The 16,234-nt window shown below is 59.6% G+C and overlaps 1 protein-coding gene across 2 annotated transcripts; it reads left to right on the forward strand.

Annotated features, from left to right (window-relative positions):
- The first annotated feature begins 236 nt into the window (after positions 1-236).
- Positions 237-14,557, forward strand: LOC111144143 (solute carrier family 38 member 3). 2 transcript variants are annotated; one of them, XM_022498302.1, is made up of 16 exons: positions 237-285; positions 8,007-8,156; positions 8,251-8,332; positions 8,510-8,625; positions 9,199-9,272; positions 9,356-9,448; positions 9,551-9,632; positions 10,785-10,867; positions 10,959-11,017; positions 11,219-11,383; positions 11,465-11,544; positions 11,822-11,922; positions 12,151-12,275; positions 12,359-12,503; positions 13,432-13,535; positions 13,624-14,557. In XM_022498302.1, the coding sequence occupies exons 2-16, from the start codon at positions 8,056-8,058 to the stop codon at positions 13,726-13,728; spliced, it is 1,515 nt and encodes a 504-aa protein (XP_022354010.1). In that variant the 5' UTR covers positions 237-285; positions 8,007-8,055; the 3' UTR covers positions 13,729-14,557. The 2 variants fall into 2 exon arrangements, with proteins under 2 accessions (XP_022354010.1, XP_022354011.1); XM_022498303.1 differs by having other exon boundaries at positions 12,151-12,283; positions 13,624-13,734.
- The last annotated feature ends 1,677 nt before the right edge of the window (positions 14,558-16,234 follow it).

Consider the following 16,234-nt stretch of genomic DNA (forward strand, 5'->3'; position numbering starts at 1 on the left):
CCTTCCTCCCACAGCACTCAGCTGAGCCCCTCTCAGAGCAGCTGCTCTTCTACCTAGGGGCTATTTAGCGCTCGGGCTGCCCCTCTGCTCCAAGCGGGCCGGACACCCCCCTCCCTCTCCCCAGACCAGCCCCTCCTCCCGCCCGCCGCCTGGGATTGGCGGGCCGGGGGCGGGCCAGGGGCGGGGCCGGGCGCCCTTCATCCCCCGCCGCTGCGCTCAGCCGGGAGCAGAGCGGACAGCGCCAGCCAGAGCGGAGCGCCGTGCGTCCCCCTCCCGCCGGGCCAGGTACCGCTGGGGGCGCCGACCCCAGCCCAGGGCACCGGGCGGGCAGAGCCCTACTGTGCACTTTCCCGTCTGTAGCCGGGCTCCGGGCAGCTCCCCTCGCCCGCCCTGCCCCGGGCAGGCGCCCCAGCCTCCATAGAGCTGGAACCCCGAGCGCTCTGGGCTCAGGTCCGGGAACCCGCCAGTCAGGGCCCGGCTCCGAGCTGGAGCTGGTATCCCCGGTGAGGCACTTCGTCGCCTCGGGGCCTGTCGGCCGCGGCAGGCGGGACAGCAGGAGGTAGCAGCCTTCGGGGCTGCAGCCGCAGGACTCCTTGTCCCGGCTCGGGCGGTGCGCGAGGGGCTTCCCGAGGCAGGACCCGCGGGGACTAGCTGAAGAGGGTCCCGGAGGGGGGCCGAAGAGGGGCGGGGAGCGGGCCCTGGAGCGCTGCCCCGACGGGCGCCTGACAGGCCAATCTGCCCGGCTGGCACGCCGGGAGTCCGGGTATATTTATCCCGGCCGCGTTGGGCAGGGGCTTGAGGGCAGATCGGGCCAGGCCGCCTAAGGGGCCGCGGGGCACATGTTGGTCCCAGAGCCGGTGCCATTTGCAGCCGAGCCAGCGGGCACGGCGGGCACAGGGCGCGTGTGGCTCTCTGGCCTGAGGGCGGGGCTCTGTGCGCGCTCCTTGTCGCCTCATTGCCCGGTGGGGGTGTGAGAGCTGGCGCCACGCACACGCGCGGAGGGAATGGACGAGGCCTGGGTTTGCAGGAGCCCGCCCCCGCTCCATTAGCCCCTCCGATTGGCCACAGCGAATGCGTGCGTTTGTTTACACCCGGGGAGGGGGAGGCCAGGGGCGGGGCCTGTGGGAATCCGCCCTCTCCCCCCCACAGTGACCTGAGCCCTGAACGCAGGCAGGTACAGGCTCTCGGACAAGTCTGAGAGGGACTAAGTCAAAGATCCTTGCACCTTGCACCCTGGGGGACACCTCGACCCAGGCCCATCCTTCCTTCAGCCGGCCAGTCCTGTCCTTCCTTCCGTGGCGGCCTTGGGCCACTGTTCTGTGCCTGGAAGAAGCCTTTGGACCTTCCACCCCTTCCTCTTCAAGTACACAGTCTGGCATGGGAGCTCAGTTCCCTCTAGAAAGGGAGAACATTCCTCAGAGCTTCTCGGTCTGGACCATAGAAAGCTGGAGAGATCTGGGGACGGTTCCATTTTGGGAGGGGGAGGTTCTGCACAACCTTGGAAGTCTTCCTGCAGGAAGCACCAGAGGTGGGAGGAATCAGGGGTGGGTGAGGCCAGGCCTGGCACATCTCCAAGAGAGCTGGAATGACTGGAATCAGAAATGAGAATCTCTGACCCCTTGGGGTTGGGAACAGGGGGCCGGTTCACCAGAGAGGTTGTGGGTCTATGTCTCAAAACTTCACTCTGCCTGGGTTCATTGAGCCCGTGTATTCACTGGCTTCTCAAACCATTCTTTCTTGGGTACTGGTTCTTTCGGCCCACATCACTACCCCCCATCCCCTACTCCACCCTAGTCCAGGGCTCCAGGTGGCCAGACCATGACAGATTACCCCTGTCCTGGTGCTTGCTGCCTTAGCAGGCGGCCTTGGAGCCTTGAGCAAATTGAGAAACGGAGACACAAGACAGCCTAGGTGGTTCACAGTCGCTGGGTAGGGCCAGGGAAGGTTTTTGAGCTGAACTGAGGGCACCCTCAAAGCCCAGGCTGGGTGTGGAAACAGGCACTCATTCAGAGGAGAAAGCATGTTTTAGGGGAGTGGCTGACTGCAGGGGAGGGTCGGTTTGGTATCTGTGTATGTGCAGAAAGCTGTGGTGGGATGTGCAGCCTATGCTGTGGGAAGATAGGAGCCCGGCAGGCACACGGTCTAGTGTAGACACACATGGCCAGGGGCCAGGGGCCACTTGGAGCTGGGCTGAGATGGGTTGGGGGCTGGCCAAGGGCCTTGAACTGGTTCTGTTCACTTAATAGCATGTACTGAGCACCTACCGTGTGCCCTGCACACCTTCAGTCTGGGGGGTGGACAGCTGGCCTTTGACTCTGGATAAGAAGACAGATTCGGGGGTGGGGGGTGCACTCTAGAGGACCAGGCGGGGCTTCTGGGGGCTAAAGGGAAGGACCAGCTGCTGGGGCAGGAGGGGCTTTCCGGTCAGCGGCCTGGGGTGGCTTGGTTTTGAATTTCCGCTCTGCGGGCCACGTCCTGTACACAGCCTCTCGGCCGGCACGTCTGCACACGTGCGTGGCTGCTGAGAGTGGGGGTCACTTCAATTGACTGTCACCTCTGTGTATCTTTTCCATTGTCCCGGTAGACAAGTGCTGGACCAGGGAGGGATCCAGCTGGGACTGGCCGTGCACCGGCTTAGTCCCACCGTCCGGATGTCCCTGCACCTAGCTAATAGAGGCCCAACCTGCCCTTATAGGAACCCGCAAATGCCGTGGCAGCCTTCTTTCAGGGCCCTCCCAGGTTCTGCCTGGCTGTCCCTGTGGTGCCCGCTGGGCCTGCTGCCCACTCACCTGGTCCTCTGGCTCCCTCTTCCCTTCTTACTCTTTCTGTGGTCCTCTCTGTCTTTCACTGGTTATCTCCCTGTTTCTCTGTCTCTTTCCACTTGGCTATCTCTGGCTGGCTGGCCAACTCTGTCTCTCACCTCCCTGCTTGTCTCTCTCTCTCTCTCTCTCTCTCTGTCTCCTTGTCTGAATGTCTGTCCACCTCTCTGTGTGTGTGCATTTTCCTGTTTATGTACCTCTATATCCATCTGCATTTCTCTTTCTCCCTGTCTGTCTGTCTGTCTGTCTGGATCAGTATGCGTGGACACATGTACCATACATATGTGCTTTCTGTTCTTCCTCTTTCCCAGTCCTCTCTTCCCTCCCTCTGCCTCTCTGCTTCTGCCTGACATTGGATGGTGCCTCTCCTCCAGCCCGACCTTGCCTTTAGCCGCCCCTGCCAGGGTCTCTAACAAGTCCTGAGCTGCCCCAGGCCCCTGCTCCAGCTTTCCTTGGGGCTAGAAGTCCGGCTGTCCAAATATTTGGCCGCCTCCAGGGGATTCCGGGTCAGGAGAGAGGAGGATGGGCTGGCTGGCTCGGGGTCTCCCCTGCCCCTGGGGGGCCACAGGCACGTGATGTCCTGTCCTTTGCCTCAGCTGGGCCTCGGGCTGCACGTCCCTCTCAGCAGGCTGGCCGTGGGGGGAGGGGGCTGCTCCTGGCTCTGGCCCAGTCTCGAGCCAAGAGGTTCCAGCTGCAGCGTCCACTGGGGGAGTAAGGAGGGTCCTGGGCTGGGTGGGAGGAGAGACCTAGGTGTCTTGGGGTAGGCCCAACTCTACACAGCTGTTGAGTGTCTAGAAAATGTACCCTGTCACAGGAAAGTCCAACTTCCGGCCCCAGCTGGGCCCCTCAGATCCTCCTAGACACTTCCGGATGCCCAGAACACAGACGCACCGACCCCAGACACCAGGGCCAGGGAGCTGAGACGAGGAGGGATTGGTGTTGCCAGCACATCGGCGTTCTGGGCCATCTTCCTTTCTCTCGATGTGCCCCCTCCTGCACACCCCCGCCTCAGGACCAGCCCAGCCTTGACCAGCCACTGGCTACTTACCCAATATTGTGGACAATGAAGGAGTAGTGGATGAGGGACTGGGTCTACTGAGGTCAAAATCTGGATTTGTACACCTGGAGGAGGGGCTAGGGGTGTATAGGGCTTTAACACTCTCCCATGTTCAGAACACCTTCCTGATATGCCCTATGTCTAGTCCCTGACTTCAGCAATCATCTCTCCACCAATGGGGACGGGCCTTGAGAACACATGACTCAGACACATCCATTGAATCCCGTTTCCCTGTTGACTGATAAGTTGTTCTAGGATGGTATTCACCCTCTGAAGCCTGGAGAAGTGGGTGGGCAAGGGGTGTTGGGATAGGAGGGCACCCTGTCTTCACCGAGGAGGGGAATAAGGATGGCTGAGCTGGACCTGGGGGCAGGCCTCATCCCTGAGCCCCCAGGGATGACCACAGTGGACCCACAGGCCAGGCCAGCTGCCTCGCCCGAGATCTGGGCTGAGGTTAGGACTGCCCCGTGCCCCAGAAACCTGGGGGCTGCTGCAGCAAGTTCTATGGGGTCTGTGCCTTCACTAAGCACATGTAGCCGCAGGACTGAGGGAAGGACAGTATGGATGCCTTCCTGGGGGTAGCCCTCTACTTCAGACCCACTAATGTCCCTGAGCACTGGGGAAGAAAGCGGTGGCCCCAAGGATCATGGGACCGAGAAATATGTGTCCCACAGCAACTGATGCAAGCAGTGGCCTGGATTCCTGGGCCTCGAAATCTTTAATTAGCCAAACTCAACACCTGTCGAGGTGTGCCTGACAAATTCTCACCCCGTGATGTCCGCGTGGGCGAGCGTTACCTGCGGCACTATCCCTATTGCTCCTGGCCTCGCCTTATCTCCCAGCAGAGCAAACAGGCCCCAGGGCAGTGGCCTAGGCCATCGATTTCCTGCCCAAGTCCATGCTGCCCCCACGACAGATGCCATTCTGATGATCTGCCCAAGGTTGCAGTGATCTCTCTACCCTGGAGCCGACCCTTCTCTGGGAGCCCATGGCATGGTCTAGGACAGAGGCCTTGGAGAAGCTCCTCGCTCTGTCTCCAGCTTTGCCAAACCTCATGGGACCCTGGAGGAAAGGAGGACACTGCGGTCCTGAGTGGGGATTTCTCTGCCCATGGTCACACGGTGAGGCAGGGCCAGGCCAGGACTCAGACTCAGAATGTCTGCTCTGGGTTGTCCCAACAGTGGGTCAGACTTGGCTGGCAGCTTGCTTTAGGCAGAGGCTGTCCCTGAGTCTACCCTGATTCCCTGATACAAAGGAGCATGCTAGGTGATAGGCCTGAGGGCTGGGAAATGTCAGAAATGGGCTGCCAGCCTCAGGGAATGGCTGGGGGCCATTCATCTCTACCCTGGCTTCTCAGCCCTTAGCCCTGCCCTACCCTGAAGTACAGACTGCTTGACCTGGCTTTCAAGGCTTTGTTGGGTTTGTCTGTGGCCGTGGAACCTTCTTCAGTCTGTCTCCCACCACACCTTTGTCCATGCTGTGCCCACTGCTTCAGGTACTTTTTCCTATCCCATGATTTGGGACTCCTGAGATTTCAGAACTGGCCACAACACCTCCTCCTCCAGGAAGCCTTCCTTGATGCCTCTGTCTCCCCTTCCCCCACCTTTTTAAAAGAATTTATTTATTTATTTGACAGAGAGAGATCACAAGTAGGCAGAGAGGCAGGCAGAGAGAGAGAGAGAGAGAGAGAGAGAGAGAGGAGGAAGCAGCCTCCCCACTGAGCAGAGCCCAATGCGGGACTCGATCCCAGGACCCTGAGATCATGACCCAAGCCGAAGGCAGAGGCTTAACCCACTGAGCCACCCAGGCGCCCCTGTCTCCCCTTTTTTGAGCACTATGTGGCTTACATTTAGTTACTATAGGAGCCATAGTGTGGGGGATATGTTTGGGGATTTTGTCCCTTCCAGACTGGAAGCCACTTAAGGCAGGATATTCCATGTCCTCTCTGGGATCTCAAGCCAGGCCAAGACCCAGCAGTGACTGGTTGTGAGTAATATAGACAGGTTGTGAAAGTCCAGGCCTAAGTCCTACTGGGGGGATGGGGAACCTGGAGACGAGAACTCGCACTTTGGCCATGACCATGCCATGGGCTGTGGTCTCCCTGGAGGTAGTGCCTGGCTGCTAGGGAAAGATATTAAGGCAGGGAAGGGTGCTTTGTCCAAGCTGCCAACTCAGCACACTCTGAGGGCCTGTCCCAGCCTGCCCAGTGTGGGAGGCCTGAAAAGGGGAACCCCAGCTGAGAGCCAGGGGGCACTCTGGAGTTACTCTGGAGATAAGGTGCTGGCATCACCACACCCAATTGGGACCCTTGGAGAGGGGCTGGTGGTGGGGCTTAGGGCAGGGGCATGAAGACAGCCTGACTTCAGGGGCTCTCAGCCAAGGCAGGAGAACACGAGAGGAGCTGGTCACATTGTCATGGTCCTTAGTGGGCAAGGCTAGAGGTGCGACAGTTTCAGATGCCAGCATGAGAAGAAGGAGAGGAAGGTTGAGGGAGTCCAAGGATGCCAAGTGTGGGGTCCTCAGGACCGAGGTGCCTGGGATCTGAACTCTGGCCTGGGGCTGCCTAGGGCAACGGTGGGCTGGTCCTCTGGTCAGTTCTCTGTGGCTGGGGCCTGAGGCCTGAACCCAGCTTTTTATCTCCACTCATAGCCCTGAGTGCTAAGACCCCCAGTGCTCTGGGTTCTAAGCAGACTTGAAACCATCAAGATCTGGAGGAGGTGGGGCATTCAGCATTCCCAAGCAGACAGGGTGCATGGCATCATTGATGACATTCTGGTGGGGTGCCCCTCCGGCTCAGTCGGTAGAGCCTGTAACTCTTGATCTTGGGGTTGTAAGTTTGAGCTCCATGTAGGGTGTAGCAATTCCTTAAAAATAAAGTCTTAAAAAAGACTAGGTTTTGGCAGACCTACATGGCAGTGCTGTCCCCTCCTTGGTCTCCACTCAGCTCCTAGCTCTCCTCCTGGCCTCTCTGGCCTTCAGGACGTCCTTATAGACCTGGGGCACTGTGCCCAGGTACCTTCTGGGCATGAGGTAGGTGGCTCCCAGCCCCTGTGATGGGAGAGGAGCCAGTGAGGTATGTGGTAGGGGGCAGGGGTAGTGGAGGGAAAAGGAGGGGAGCTGGTTCCTTGCAGACCTAGCAGAGCCATGCCCTGAGGGCAGGGAAGGGAGGACGATCCAGCGGCCCAGGCCCCTCTACAGCAGCCCCAGGCCCTGAGTTCCTGGCCTGGGGTTCCAGGAAATGGGGCATCTGCTCAAAGGGTCCACTCCTAGACGGAGACCCCCTAAGGGGTGGGGGTATTCCCTAGCAGGGGAGGAGAGGTTTGAAGGAGAACTTGGCCATAAGGCCAGGACTGTGTGGAGGGTGACGCCTGTGTGGGCCAGAGAAGTCGGCCCTGGGACACTCATTTCCTGGAAGGCCCCCTGAGGGCCCTTCGCGGCCAGGCGGGCAGGGCCCAGGTGTCCAGCCACCCAGCACCGCCTCAGGCCTCCTGGCTCCGGGGGGGTAGCCTTTGCGCCTGCCGTTCCCAGCGCCAGCTCTCAGACCACAGAAGGGCCTTTGTTCCGGCTGCCAGCAGTGCCCGCCGGGCGGCTGGGAACAGGGCCCACAGCCCTCACCCTCTCCCGAGGCCTCCAGCCGTCGGGCAGTGCCATTCTAGGTTGGCTAGGAGGCCCCTGGCACACACGGCCAGCACAGGAAACCGTCTCCCGGTATTAATGTCAGGGAGGGGGAGTCGGTCCGGGGCCCACCCCCAGAGTGCGGTCTGGATGCCTGGGACTCAGCATCCTAGGGTCCATACACCACTGGGCTCTGAACTCTGGTCATCTAGCTGATCCTCACTGGACAGATGGAGAAACTGAGGCCCCCATGGGCTTGCCTGGGCTGACATGTAGGGCAGGGGAGGCAGGGAGCACCAGGTATGGGCCTAGGGGCGTCTCCTCAGGGTGTCCTGGAGAACTCAGGTATCTGAGCTCTACTCCCCCAAAAGCAGGGCCCAGGGAGGCAGCAGACACAGCTGCACATGCCTGTAAGTCCTGAGTGACCTTCCAAAAGGTCTAGAGCCAATACGGCTCTAGACTTCTGGTGAGAATCCCGCGAGCGGGGATAACCAGAGGGACCCATCACTTCACAGACTTCCACGTCACTGTGAGAGCCAGCACTCCTGGCGGTGGCTCCTGACCATGGAGGCACCTCTGCAGACAGAAATGGTGGAGCTGGTGCCCAACGGCAAACACTCAGAGGGGCTGCTCCCAGGCGCCAGCCCCATGGCAGGCAACCAGAGGTGAGCCGAGGAGGGACCAGGTCATGGCTTGGGACAGGGCAGGGTGCTGTGCAAGAGCTAGAGCTGAGCTGCCTGCTCTGGCCTGTGCCTGCAGGGTTGAGGGCCCCAGACGGAGCTGTGCGGAGGGCGAGGACTTCCTCCAGAAAAACCCCAGCAAGGAGACACACTTCACTGATGTGAGCTGGGGTGCAGCAGGGGGGGCTCCGGATACGGCGGGGAGTGCGCCTGCAGCAAGGAAGGGCTCTGGGGCAGTAGCAGGAGGCTAAGGGGCAGTGAGGGGGAAATGCTGGGAGATCCTCCATGCTTTGCCGACTCCCCCCACCCAACCTCCCATTTCACTCTGGTGCCCGCAGTTTGAGGGGAAGACCTCATTTGGGATGTCGGTGTTCAACCTCAGTAATGCCATCATGGGCAGCGGCATCCTGGGGCTCGCCTATGCCATGGCCAACACGGGCATCATCCTTTTCCTGTAAGTCCCCTCAGCGAACCCTCTGGAGACAGGAGCCCTAAACAGGCCACCACCAGCCATGATCTCCCAGGACCCACCAGTTTCCCATCCCAACACCCAGGCTACAGTGAGTGGGCTTAACCCAAACCACAGCTAAAAAAAAAAACCCTCCACTGCCTGACAAACATCTCTCATTTCCCAGCAAACCCACTGAGATTACGACACAGGGCAAGCCTAACAGACCCGAGTCTATCCTTCTACCACCTTCCCATGTGACGATCGAGCCTCCGTGGCCAGGCCTTGTGTGGGCACATGTGTCCTTTACCTGGGAGCTCTGCCCTGCCGCCCAAACGGAAAACATGTTTGTTCCAAGAACACGAGGAGGTGGTGCTCAGAGGCCCCTTTTGGGTTATGGCTCACCCTGGGTCAAACCGGGCGGTGTTCACCACTGCTGGGGCTTGTTGAACTTGCATCTAGACCTGTTGGGGGTCCAGAGACCTGGGTCACAGACCCCCACACCCTGGCCTCCCAGAGCTCCTCGCCCCTGCCAGCCCAGGAAGACCCAGGTGTCCTCCTTTCATCCATCCTCCTCAGGTTCCTGCTGACAGCCGTTGCCCTGCTCTCCAGCTACTCCATCCACCTGCTGCTTAAGTCCTCAGGGATCGTGGGTGAGCCTCTGACCCAGCCTGGAGCAAGGGAGGGAGGGACTGGGGGTAGCACCCCTGACTGTTCTGACTCTTCGTGCCCACAGGCATCCGTGCCTATGAGCAGCTGGGCTACCGGGCCTTTGGGACCCCTGGGAAGCTGGCAGCAGCCCTAGCCATCACACTGCAGAATATTGGAGGTGAGGCTACCAGGCAGACACAGGCAGGTGGCGGGCAGGTGGGCAGCCCAAAGGCTGGCTGCTTTGGCTGAGCCCAGCGCCTGCCTACCCCTCTCCCCCCAGCCATGTCCAGCTACCTGTACATCATCAAGTCTGAGCTGCCCCTTGTCATACAGACCTTCCTGAACCTGGAGGAGCAAACCTTGTGAGCCCCAGGGTGGGCGGGGCCGGGTGAGGGCGGGAGCCTCAGTCTACCCCTTCATGTGTACTGCCAGCCCCTGGAACCCAGGCTGGGCTAGTGGGAGTGATGAGACTGTGCTTGCAAGTGGCTGCTGGAGGGGCAGAGAGCTGCCAGCAGAGCTAAGATTCAGTGGACATTCATTTAGGGAGCACGTAGGGGAATCCCCCAGGAGGGCCAGCTGGGATAAGGGGTGGGGTGAGGCTGAGGTAGCTGGGCCCCACCTGGGCCTGGACCCAGCCCGTGAGCACGGGAGGGCCTGAGAGCCTTGGGCTTAGCTCTAAGCACCTACTATTCCTGACCGTGGCTTGGGTGTTAGCCACCCCCCCCACCCAACCAAGAAATTAAGCCCATGGTGTCCCAGTTGCCCATCGTCAGTTTAGCCAGGGCTAATGGCATCAACCATGTTTTGTGGGTGGAGACAGAGAAGACAGCCAGGCTCTGCCCTTGGCCACACAGCCCAGGTAAGCAGATGGATTTGAACTTGAGAGCAGCTCTGGGAGGAACCAGTCAGGATTCTTCCCTGTCCCCCCCACCTCCCCTCCACCCCCCTACCCCCAGTCCTGGGGACCTTTCCCAAGGAGTTGGCCTTTAGGCTTCCCTGGGAAGGAGGATCTCATTCGTTATCCCTTCAGTTCTCTATGCCCCTGTCCCTTGGTGGTGGGGAATGCAGGATGATGCAAGATACAGATCCAGGAGGGACCAGAGGGGCACTGGAAGTTGGCAAGTCCCTGAGACCCCCTTGGAAAATGTCCCACCCCACCCCCAGAGCCAGGTTCTTTCATTTGGTGTCCCCCCCCACAACCTCCCTGGGCCTCTGGGGGCCACTCCCTGGGGAAGCTAGACCCAGACCTGTGTGTCCTGAGAAAAACAAGAGCAGTGACTCTACCTGTGGTGGTCACCAAGCAGGAGCCGAGTGCCCTCGTCCTCACCTCGCCCAGGAAAGTGCTGAGAGAACATCCATTTTGCAGAAGGGGAAAGGGAGACTCAGAGCTCTGAGCGAGTATTTTTCAGAGGTCACTCAGTAGCACCATGGGTGGCACTGATTAGGTATGGAGACAGGCCCCCACCCCCAAGGCTGAGTAGAGTGACGTTGGCTCCCCACTCCTGTCCTCACAGGGACTGGTACATGAATGGGAACTACCTGGTGATCCTAGTTTCTGTCACCGTCATTCTGCCTCTGGCGCTGATGCGGCAGCTTGGTGAGTGCGGCAAGGCCATGGCCTTGGAGGGGGATGTTGGAGGGGTACCTGGGAGGGGACCCCAGTCCCACAGCCCCTCCCCACTTTGCAGGCTACCTGGGTTACTCCAGCGGCTTCTCTCTCAGCTGCATGGTGTTCTTCCTAATCGCAGTGAGTCTCCCTCCATGCTGGAGCAGAGGAGGGCAGGTCACCTGGGGGAGGGGGCGGGGGGGCTCCTGTGTCAGGCCCTGGGGTCAGGCCTTTCTGGGAAGCCTGGGTCAGAAGGCAGCTCCTTCTGCCCTGACCTAGATGTGGCTTCATAGTGATTCTATGAAGCCTGGCCCTGATCTTGCCATCCTTCCCGCAACCCAGGTCATCTACAAGAAGTTCCACGTGCCCTGCCCACTGCCCCTCAACTTCACCAACGTCACGGGCAACTTCAGCCTCGTGGAGGTCACCAAGGAGGAGGTGTCGCTTCAGGCTGAGACCCAGACCGCAGCCCTCTGCACCCCAAGCTACTTCACACTCAACTCCCAGGTCCCGACAGGCCAGGGTGGAGACGGTGGGCCCCATGAGAGTGGGGTGGGCTGCCCTGACGTGGTCCCTGTGTCTCCCCAGACGGCGTACACCATCCCCATCATGGCCTTTGCCTTCGTCTGCCATCCTGAGGTGCTGCCCATCTATACAGAGCTTAAGGAGTAGGTGTCTGTGGCGGGGGGTGGAGGGGCCCCTGGAGCTGGTTTGGGGAGAACGAATGTGATCCGGACAGGACAGGGGGTAGGGGGTGGGGAATGACAGGGGCCAAGTCACTTTTTCAAACATCTCCATGGCTGCCCTGAGGGGCGCCTGGGGGCAAGAGGGAGACATCCTCAGCTGCCAAATGGTGAGGGTGTGGTGCCAGAGAGACCCCAGGGCCCACAGGGACCTCTGGGGTAGCCCAGCTTGGCACCAGCCCCCTCCCCTGCTTTGCCACAGTCCCTCCAAGAGGAAGATGCAGCACATCTCCAACCTGTCCATCTCCGTCATGTATGTCATGTACTTCCTGGCTGCCCTCTTCGGCTACCTCACCTTCTACGGTATGGCTGGAACATGGGGGCAGAGGCCAGGCTGGGGGGCACGGGGCTGGCCGGCAGCCATGGCACCCTGCATACTATAGGCGCTAAGTAGGTGTGCGCTGCCTGATTGTGCCCTGCAGCTGTGGAGGTGAGTCTGTTGCCACTCCCCACAGTGTCAGGGTCAAGCCAGGCTCAGAGCCCACCCCCCTCCCCGGGCCGGCTGCTGACCACCCTCCCTGCCTGCCGCAGACGGAGTGGAGTCGGAGCTCCTGCACACCTACAGCAAGGTGGACCCGTTTGACGTGCTGATCCTCTGCGTGCGTGTGGCCGTGCTCACAGCGGTCACGCTCACAGTGCCAATCGTTCTGTTTCCGGTGAGCCGGTGGGTAGGAGGACCAAGGCAGGGGGGGCAAGAGGGAGCTGACAGATTGGTGACTCTTCCCACCCCCCCACCCAGGTGCGCCGTGCCATCCAGCAGATGCTGTTTAAGAACCAGGAGTTCCGTTGGCTGCGGCACACGCTCATTGCCATTGGCCTGCTCACTTGCATCAACCTGCTGGTTATCTTCGCTCCTAACATCCTGGGCATCTTCGGGGTCATCGGTGAGGGTCTGGCCCAGCTGTGTGTAGAGGCAGGGCACTGGCCCAGAGAATTTCCTATCTGCACACCCTGGCAGATTCCTGACATCATGCCCTACATTTAAGTGATGGCTGCTGGCCAGGTGCACAGCTTGGCTTCCTGTCTGAGATTTTGTCCTTAAGGCTATTCTAATCCTTTCTGAGGGCTCAAAACCAGAGACAGTTCCTCTTGCTAGGGGACGGGATGGAGCCCAGGTACCAGGGACCTCTGCAAAGGATCTCACTGAGTCTTGTCCCCATTTCACATATAAGGAAATTAAGGTCCATCATGATTAGGGGAATAGCAGAGCCATACAGCTGGTAAGTAGGGGGCCTTGATTTAGCTCTAGGATCATGGGACTATAGGTTTGGTGTTCTGTCCACTGTCCCATCCCAGTCGGGGCTCTGAGCTTAGAAGATCAGATAATTCTGAGATATCTTCGGGGTGACCCAACTCAGGAGACTCAGAGACCCAAGTCTGCAGGGACCAACACGCAGGTCTGGGGGCCGAGTGTCATGGATATCATAGACAGGACTGGAGATTCTATGTATCTGAAATCTGACTCAAAATGATTTAAGCAGAAAGGAACATATTGGCTCAAATAATGAGAAAAACCTTCAGGAAGAGCTGTATCCAGGAGCCCAGTATCTTCAGGGCTTTGTCTCTATCTCGTAGCTTGCCTCTTTTCTTTGCTAGCTTCATTCACTGACAGATTCCTCTACTGCCAACAGCACTTACTTTCCATCCAGGTAGACAGAGAACAAGGGGAGGGACTGGTAGGCTCTCCAGAATCAGGCAGAGCTCTCAAGGGGAGTCTCCAGGCGAGACTCTGACAACAAGGAACATTTGATCTCATGGAAGGGTCCACCTGCGGACCTCAGCCAATGTGCGGACATGCCTCGTTTTTTGCAGGTGCCACATCGGCCCCGTGCCTCATCTTCATCTTCCCTGCCATCTTCTACTTCCGCATCATACCCACCGAGAGGGAGCCTGCAAAGTCCACCCCCAAAATCTTGGTGCGAGGGTCCTGGAGGTTGGCGGCCTGGTGTGGGGCTGAGGGGGCTGCCCTGACCTCACCCCTGACTCTGATTCCTGACCTCACAGGCACTTTGTTTCGCTGTGCTTGGCCTCCTGCTGATGACCATGAGCTTGAGCTTCATCATCATTGACTGGGTGTCAGGGACCGGCCAGCATGGAGGAAGCCACTAGGAGGAGACACCCATCCTGTTCTATCTACTCGTCCAAGTACCCCTGCCCAGAGTCTTCAGCCCCTGCTCCCATCCAGACAAGGGGGAGGAGAAAGACATGGTTAACACTATGGCATTGGGCCCTGCCTCACATCCTCTCCGTGGAACGTTTTAGCTAGAGCCAGGACCAAGGCCCTTGGGCCACTACCTTGCTGGGCTCCCATACTATAGGGGATTCATGGGCTGTGAGCAGGGTGGGGCTGTACCCTTGCTCCCTCCCTCTTGCCTCAGGTCCCCCCAAGCCTCTGTTCACCTTGCACAGATGCATACACTGAGGCCCAGCCGCTGCCTCCTGAGGTTACACAGCCTGTAGGACACATAGAGCTGGAACCTAGACCTGCAGCCATCTCCCCACTTGCTGCTGGGCCGTGGTCTGCACCTGGGGCCTCATCTCCCTCAGTGCGCTTGCCTTTTTCCACTTCTGTCCCCGAGGCCCCTTTTAGGCACTTGGACTCAGGCCCTAGGCTACTCTTGTCTCCTTCTCCCATCCCCGTCACCAGAAGCAGCACCCCCCTCCAATACCTGGAGCCAGCAAGTTCTTTTGAGTGTGAGGCTGGTGTGGGCACCCCCAAGGGACCCCTACCCTGTCCCTTCACCAGTCCTGGGGAGGCTGGGACTCCCCCAACTCCACCCCAAGCCTGGGCCATAGCTCACATTCCACTTCTGGGAGAAGAAAGAAGCTGGGGACCGGAATGTCTCTGCCCCTGGGAGCCGAACACCCAGGGGCTGCTCTGGGGCAGGAGTGGAGAGACAGTGGGCTGCCTTTTATAAATATCATACATCAGACCAGCTCTTTTGTGTATCCGTGATCCCCATGGGCCCGGTGCTCTTGGAAAGTAGGTAGACATTGGGAAGTGGATGGTAATGGGAGCCCCTCCTGCCTCCTTCCCTGAGATGAGGGTGGGGACAGGCCCCCTTCCTCCCAAACCGGCCAGTGGCATGCTCAGATTCAGCTCTGGATCCGGGCCAGGCTCAGCACAGACCTGCTTTCTCACGGGGTGAGGTGGGGAGGAATTAATGAGGCCCCAGGAAATGGGACAGAGAGAGGCCTCCGGAAGGAGGCAACGTGAGGTGCATCCCCAGCAGCTCCAGGGAGGGTCTGAGCGGGGGGCAGCCGAGCCCTGCGGAAGCCCTGCCGAAGGGCCCCCTGCCCTCCCTGGCTGCCGCATCGGCCCTCTGTCAATGCCTTGAGTCTGGGAACAAGAGTCCAAGAATCCTGTGACCTGTCAGGCTGATCTTCTATTGAGAGTAAAACCCACTGTGAATAAAGGTAGGTTAGTCAGTTCCTGTACTGGGGGCCCTGGGTTTTGAGTAGAGGGTCCAAAGCAGGGCAGGGCTAGTCTAAGGATGCAGGGTGGCCTCAGGTGCCTTGGCCCCCGCTGGGACTGGGAAGCTGCCCATTGCCTGGGGCAGGCCTAAACCAGCTGGTATCCAGCAAGATGGAGCTGCCCAGGCCTTGGCACCAAACCCTCATTAGGAGAGACCCCGCACCCGGCTAGGCCGCCGGGGAAAGGGCAGCAGGAAAAATCCGGTTTGAACTGGCAGGGCAGTTGCCAGCTTGGGAAACCCCTGAAGAAAGAATTTCCTCAAGCTGGTGGCTGCGAGGCCCCTGGCGGTGCCAGCTGACCAGAGGGGGGCTTCCTGAATCTAGTTCCTTTTAGCCCCAGGCGCCTGACTCCAGCCTGGGGACTTACCCGGGAGGCCTGCAGCCCCAGAAAAGAGCTGGACACTGGCCTAGAAGGGGCTGCAGCCTTCTGGGGGTCTCTGGCTTCCTCCTCATCGGACTGGGTCATATCCCTGCGTGGAAACTTTAGCTCCTGGAGAGTGGGAGGCAAGGAAGGACAGGGCCCAGCCTGCCGACAGACCCTGGCGGTCTTTTCTCATACTCCATCTGTCCAAAGAAGGCTGCAGGTCAGGGCAGCAGCAGGCCTGCCTGGATTCCTTTCAGACCCAGGGCCTGACTTTAGGCTTCTCAGACCAAGAGGATCGGTTCACGGTAACACCACCTGCTCCTCCCCCGCCTCCCCACCCACACAGAGCCGGGGTAGAGGAAGAACTCTGGTCTCCCCAGAGGCCTTCTCTGCCTGCCCAGCTAGGTCTCCCCCAGCCTGGCCACTGGACAGCCTTCTCCGGGGGGAGGGGGCAGATGATGCGGCCACCAGACTATATCTAAAAGCCAAGTGTCCACATGGCTGCTTGAAAATGAGTATCCCTTGTCCCTGGCTGTCAAGGTCCAGCTGGTCAGGGGCGCCTCGGCAGCTCAGTTGGTTAAGTGTCAGACTCTTGATTTCGGCTTATCATGATCTCAGGGTGGTGGGATCGAGTTCCGAGTCAGTCTCTGCCCTGGGCAAGCAGCCTACATGGGATTCTCTCTCTCCCTCTGCCTCTCCCCTCCCCCTCCCCCGCTTGAGCTCTCGTTCTCTCTCTATCTAAAAAAAAGAAAGTCCAGCCACTCAGCCCCCATAAGG

The sequence above is a fragment of the Enhydra lutris genome, unplaced genomic scaffold (genome assembly GCF_002288905.1).
Source record: "Enhydra lutris kenyoni isolate GAN:26980312 unplaced genomic scaffold, ASM228890v2 scaffoldscaffold10, whole genome shotgun sequence".
Lineage (NCBI taxonomy): Eukaryota > Metazoa > Chordata > Mammalia > Carnivora > Mustelidae > Enhydra > Enhydra lutris.